Consider the following 6,265-nt stretch of genomic DNA (forward strand, 5'->3'; position numbering starts at 1 on the left):
TGTCTCGAATGAATGATGGCAAACAGTCGGGTGAAGCGGAGTGAGAGCATGGGGATCGGCGACCAGGGAGGGCGGCCGGTCCCCACAGCCACCTTGCAGCACGGCCTCATTTCATGCCTCCTCATGTACTAAATTACACAGAAATGCCCACAGTTTCCATCATCGGCCTGGTACTGATGGTCTGCAGGCCCCAACTAAATAATCGTGGCCGAGTGTGAGGCGAAGCAGAATAGTATTCATTCGGGTGAATTCCAAACCAGCCAGGGGTTTTTTATATGGTGTGAAAAGTCGAACACAGAGAGGAAGGGAGGGGGTATGGAATTATGACATTGCATCCTACCTAACTAGGATTATACAGGTGTTACAGATGATGAAATTCAGAGAGAAGGACGGAACTGGTTCCAAAAATATGAAAGCCAACTTATAGTAGTGATGGCCCCCTACGCTAAAGAGCTGGCTAAAGGAATTGTTTTTGTGTACAGGTACAACAAAAAATAAGCAATCTACCTTGCCCTGGCCCTGGATCTTCCAAAACCTGCAGGGCCCGCCCGCCATCCGCCGAGGGTCTATTTTGGAATGGTGATGTGATTTTCCAGATCCCATACCACAATCTTGCCGTCCAGCCCTACATCCACGAGGCACAGACAGTATTAAAGGGGTGTCAACACAACACATCCTTCAGACAGAAAAAACTGGAATGGGCTAGGAGAGGTCAGTTAGTCTTGTTTCAACCTGATGTGCTGAACCGTTTGACAATACTCTCGCTCCCTTTTCTCAACGGCACGATGCAACTGAGGATACAGAAGACCAGAATTATATATCAGAGACAAAAGAGCGGCACTAGAACGGCAAAATGGTGGAAACAGATGGAAGCAGGGAAGTACGTTATGCAGTTCTCATGAGCGCCGCCTCGAGGCTTCGATGGTTCGACAGTGTCGCTGCTCGACCCTTGCCTCGATTGGCCGTACAACTTTCCAAGGGCCTCTGAGAGCTGAAACATAATATATTCATTTAGTATTAGCCCCATGCCTCCTTTTAACAAAGATGTTAGCATAGCTCTAACGTTAGCTACAAGAAATGTTTCTTTCTTCCACACAGTCTTTACAACTTCAGCGTCTGTAGCCATAAAATTGCAGCAGATCATACGCATGAAATAGTTTATCCTATATTATAGCAGGCACCAACTCACGGTATATAGTTCTACAAAAGCATCGGAAAACTGACAATTTACTTCCATCATTAAAAATCAGCAGCATACAAAAGTCAGACGAGACCATAGCAAGTCATTTGTTCGTACTTGTGTTAGAACAGTGCCAAAATCAGAGTCAGACCAGCAACCGTGTGCAGCACTGCAGTGTGCCCATTTCACTCAAGTTACTGTTCCTTAACAAAATCTAGGGGGGCTCGAAATGTTTGACATCCAAGTAGAAGGACCATGGATCAGATTGTTCATGCAAAGGAAACCCAACTTTAGATAACTAACCAGACACCATCTCAGAAGATCTCACACTCATGCACACATAAAATCGCATATAGCCTACAGCAAATTTAACCTGTACTCAACCATTCAGGAAGCAGTTCACCCTACTTCTACAGATGCAAACAGAACAATCTCATGAACAAGGGATAAATAGCAAACACATATAACAACATACAGCAGAGAGGCCTGATAAGCATAAGAGGCACCTGCGAGGCTTTTGAAGTTGATGGAGTAACTTTCCTTTCATCCAAATATCTGACAAAACTCCTATAGGATACAAATATGTAAATACATATTGTCAAAAAGAACATGTCCATGAGAGAAAAACTTTAAGACCTGGGTATCAAGAGCTACTAGCAAACCCTGAACTTTAATTAGTGTCATTTGTCAAAGATTGAAATGGAATATTTTTTCCTAGGTACAATGAGACCGTAAGAATTAGCAAGCTGAAGGTGCCTCAAAATGAAGTTAACAGTTGACATGGTTTTTACAGGAAGCAATGGCCACTTCAAAGCACTGCTAGAATGAAGAGAAAGTGCAGCTAATTTAACAAAACAGTTGCTATGCACAATTTTCTTACCAAAGTCCAGTCTCATCTGCAGCAAAGATCAAAGGATTGCAGTCAAATCCAACACCAATCGCCATCTTTTCAGAAACAAAAAGAATCTGAAATTTGGAAGAGTTCACTCAATTAATGAAATGTGGAGATCACCACATGCAACTAAACAATAGCAAAAGGGAAAATGCTGACCCACATCACGGAGAGGCAGATCACGCAGTGCCAAATTTTGCACAGCAGGAGACCCTTCAACGTCATCAACGAAATAAATCATGGAACTGTGCCCTGGAAATAACACAACAAGAATCAATTCAGTGTCTGCAAAAGTTTGCATGGAATCTGCAGCTACTTAGATACTTTGCATGGATAGACCAAAGGGCCAATAGTCTCACAAAGGAACCCAAATTCAGTTAGGAGAAAGTTAAAAATAGAACATCAAGAAACCAATAATAATCTCATTAGCCTAAAATGATTAGGACAAACCTTAATTATGAAGAGACCTATTAATAAAATTTTGGAAGTTCAAATACCACAATGGAAGAGGTTCACTAATTACAAGAATAAGATTGTGAAAACCCTTGGCAGGTAATTATGTTGAGTTCGTAAACAATTTGTGCCTAGATGGCTGCTGAGAAGTAATGCAAATCAGTGGCACCCATATAAACAAGAAGCTAGGTGGAAAAACCTGCATAGGCCAATGTTTTTCCACTTGGCGACCACCTTACACCAAATGCCCATGTAGGTGATAGATCAAGTTGAGCAATTTGCTGCATCCAAATAGGAGAAAATGTTACAAGCACGACTAGCAACTTAACAAGAAAGAACACAGATTAATAAGACACTGCAAGCATAGTCCTGTGGAACATTCTGAACCATATTGATCTGGATTCTTAGCCTCCCAAGAATAGAAGAGTTGGGGAAGTATTTAATATAAAAAATGCCACCACATGGTTGAAAACAAACTTTGTGAATCAGCAGATTATTTCTTATTTTTAGCCGTAGATGGGGTGCAAAGTGCTAACAAAGTTGATAGGAGGTTACTATTGGCAAAAGCCATGCACGTTCAATTGCATGCCATTAGTCTATAAGGCGAATAAAGAAATTGGCAAGCAGATTTGGTACGTGAGATGTATACTTGCTAAGGAACAGCATATTATGAACTAACGGATCAATGAATAGCAAATACCTCTCCGAATTTCCAATCCACTGAGGCACCTGCGTGTGGTCCCCTAATCAGAAAGAGAGAAAGCATGAGACAGCTAAAGCATTTGGAATGTGTACTGACTGTGTTAATGGCAAGGTTTTCAGTTCAAAAATAATGGCAAGGTCCACCTTGTATCTACACCCTTGATGATAGTGGAGAACACTCTGCATTTACCATCAGTAGAAGTTGTTGCAAGATGTATCTGAAATTAGATGAAAGCAGAGAAACCAACATTACGTCCAATAAACGGGTCGTGCATATACATGGCGTCTACACCAAACAAAATCACATCAAATAAGTTCATCCAATCATCTGATGCGAATAGGAGGTATGCTACTAGCCAGTGGCAGACAACAGCACAAATTAACTGGGGTACAGTCAGATAAGGGCACCTTTACTTTACTCTTTTATGTTGCATTTCTCATTATAGAGGGGCAAACCGCATATGATCTTTTTCACTACTCCCAATAGATAAAGAACAAAAATATAATGAATGCACCCCCTAGATAATTGTCCCTTATGTTTCCCTACTGATGATTATGCTCAAATTACTTCAAGGAGAGGCATGATATTATGCTCACATTGTTTGGATGCCACGCGATACTAGTAACAGAAGATTCATGCTTCTTCCTAATAACCTTGCTAATCCACCTGTACCATAAGAGAAAATCAAAGTAGTTCAAAGAACGCACATCAAGAGTGACACATCAACTTCAATAATTGCCTGAACAGAAGAAAACACTCATCAATTAGTGCAGTGGGCATAACTAATTGAAAAACAAGTTAATCAAAACAGGTACACGACTAGTGGAAGTGGCAGCGACCAATACCAGTTATTCTCTTGTTCATAGTAGCAAATGGATACAGACTTAGCACCACTTCCCACAGCAAACTTATTTTCTGCAAACAACAGAAACTTTTAGAAAGGAGTTTAAAGTGTGAGGCATTGTTTGTAAGGCGGCCTAAGGTGAGCACCAACCGGCAACTGCCCTGACGCCTAAGCACCTAATGTGGACGCCTAAGCGCTTAAAGCCGGCATAATTGCAAGGTGCTGGCAGGGCACCTTACCGCCTAAGCATCCAAGGCGGGACGCCTTATAAACAATGGTGTGAGGAATATCCAGCTACATATGTTTCACTTATGGTTCATTGCTAAATAGTTCATGTGCAGCTATGTTCTACCATGGGAGACAAGTTTTCATAACCAACTAAGGAACATAAGTACAAAAAATAGATTGCATGAAACAAACAATGGGAAACAATATCTACTTGGAGAATTTGATCATTCAGCAACGAAATAGATACTCCTAATGCATTCGGGATAGATGTATGAAGGCAGGCTATTGGCAGAACCTTTTGGACTCCACTGGACACATAGAGCTGCACGGTTTAGCTTGAGAATAACAAGCGTAGGTACCCAATCTTGTCCTTCTTGTGTCCAAACATATCTGCAGGTAAATAAAGGAATATAAGGAAACAGATATAATTATCTTCTTTGGACTAAAAAACAGACTATTTACTTGCACATTAGAAATTATGACCAAACACTTACGAATTTCTATCATGTGAAACAGTCACAATTTTGTTGGAAGATCTACTCCAGTCTATTCCAGACACTATCTGATCATGCTACAAGATATAACAATAAAAATAAAGATGTTAATGTAATACACTTATAAACTAGCAAATGGAAATGTTCAATGGAGAAGAAAGAGACAGCTCAAGTGCAGATACTACTGCACATGCAAGAAAGAAAATAAGGAAAGTCTACCTTTGCAAGAACATGAAGTTTCTCCCACTTGTCTGTGAAAAACTTATAAATGTGTACTTCTGTGGTATTTGGACAGAAGGCAATCACTGAAAGAGAGAAATGGTTCCGAGTCAAGTTAACTGATAAGAGGGCAAGGGGCCTGCATTTATAAATGAAAATGACAACAGTAGTGCAATAGAAGGCAGCGATTGAGATTTTGTCATTACAGGCAGATTGTATGATCTACTGCTGTATTTTTTTTCCCATAAACAATTCAAGGGACAACATGTAAACACAGCAGCTAGCTAGTGGCAGAAAGGCATATCTGAAGACTATTTTCAGGAGCACATGAGGTCATGATAGGCAACAGAATTATGGCGAGGCAATACGCGCGTCGGTTTAATTCACAGAAAACGCCCATTTCATTTGGTCAGCTCTCAGATTTCGTTCTAAATACCCAAATTCAGTCATGGATGCACACACCTGTGAGAAGGTGGCCAACATGAATATCCAAACCACCTGGGACTGATCCATCATCCATGTCACCTATGCTACCTCAATACAGTAACAAGCCATTTTTACTACATAGCACCAACCAACAGCCCATAAATAAATCATGAAACGCTCACCATTCACCAGCGAGAAATGATATGCATGGTGCCTCACAGATGTGAGAGGGGTTTCAAACATGAAAAAACTAAATCACCTGTGACTGATTGATTGAATGTACCATCCGAATATGGTATCGCCGAGAGCACCGCAAGAGGGCATTTACCTGGCACCAACCGACAGCCCATAAATCACGAAACGCTCACCATGCCAGGGTCGCACGAAAGCGGAAACCAGCGGACCACCTACTGGCTATTCCACGACATAAATAATCATTCGACATGGGATGATTGGGAAACGGCGATCCGCGAGCCCGCCCGAAACCCTAGGAATCCGCCCTGAACCCGACGCATACGGGCTACGGCTACCGATCGGGCGCGGCCGCGGGTTATCCTACAGGGCTAGGACGGGCGCGGCGAACGGGGGGGCGAATCGAACGGGCGTGAGATCTAGAGCGTAGGGGCGGGGGGAGAGAGGGGAGGGTGCGGGAGGAGGGGGAGGAGAGGGCGTTACTGGAGTGGTCGGGGCTCCAGGCGTGGCAGGTGATGCACTCGGCGAACTGGTGGATCGCCTGCGCGGCCATCGGGGGAGGGCGCGCCGGAGGGGAGCCCCGCGGCGCGGCGCGGCGGGGGCGGGGACGGGGGCGGAAATTGTCAATGGAGGT

General features: G+C 43.0%; 1 protein-coding gene across 1 annotated transcript; it reads right to left on the reverse strand.

Annotated features, from left to right (window-relative positions):
• Positions 1–245: 245 nt before the first annotated feature.
• Positions 246–6,258, reverse strand: LOC123175219 (actin-related protein 2/3 complex subunit 1B-like). The gene is made up of 15 exons (XM_044590181.1): positions 6,115–6,258; positions 5,014–5,099; positions 4,795–4,871; positions 4,596–4,690; positions 4,074–4,143; positions 3,825–3,894; positions 3,372–3,445; positions 3,226–3,268; positions 2,725–2,806; positions 2,236–2,324; positions 2,061–2,146; positions 1,687–1,747; positions 885–991; positions 733–791; positions 246–625 (listed from the first exon to the last, which is right to left on the reverse strand). The coding sequence occupies exons 1-15, from the start codon at positions 6,182–6,184 to the stop codon at positions 567–569; spliced, it is 1,128 nt and encodes a 375-aa protein (XP_044446116.1). The 5' UTR covers positions 6,185–6,258; the 3' UTR covers positions 246–566.
• Between the last annotated feature and the right edge of the window lie 7 nt (positions 6,259–6,265).

The sequence above is a fragment of the Triticum aestivum genome, unplaced genomic scaffold (assembly GCF_018294505.1).
Source record: "Triticum aestivum cultivar Chinese Spring unplaced genomic scaffold, IWGSC CS RefSeq v2.1 scaffold172371, whole genome shotgun sequence".
Classification (NCBI taxonomy): domain Eukaryota; kingdom Viridiplantae; phylum Streptophyta; class Magnoliopsida; order Poales; family Poaceae; genus Triticum; species Triticum aestivum.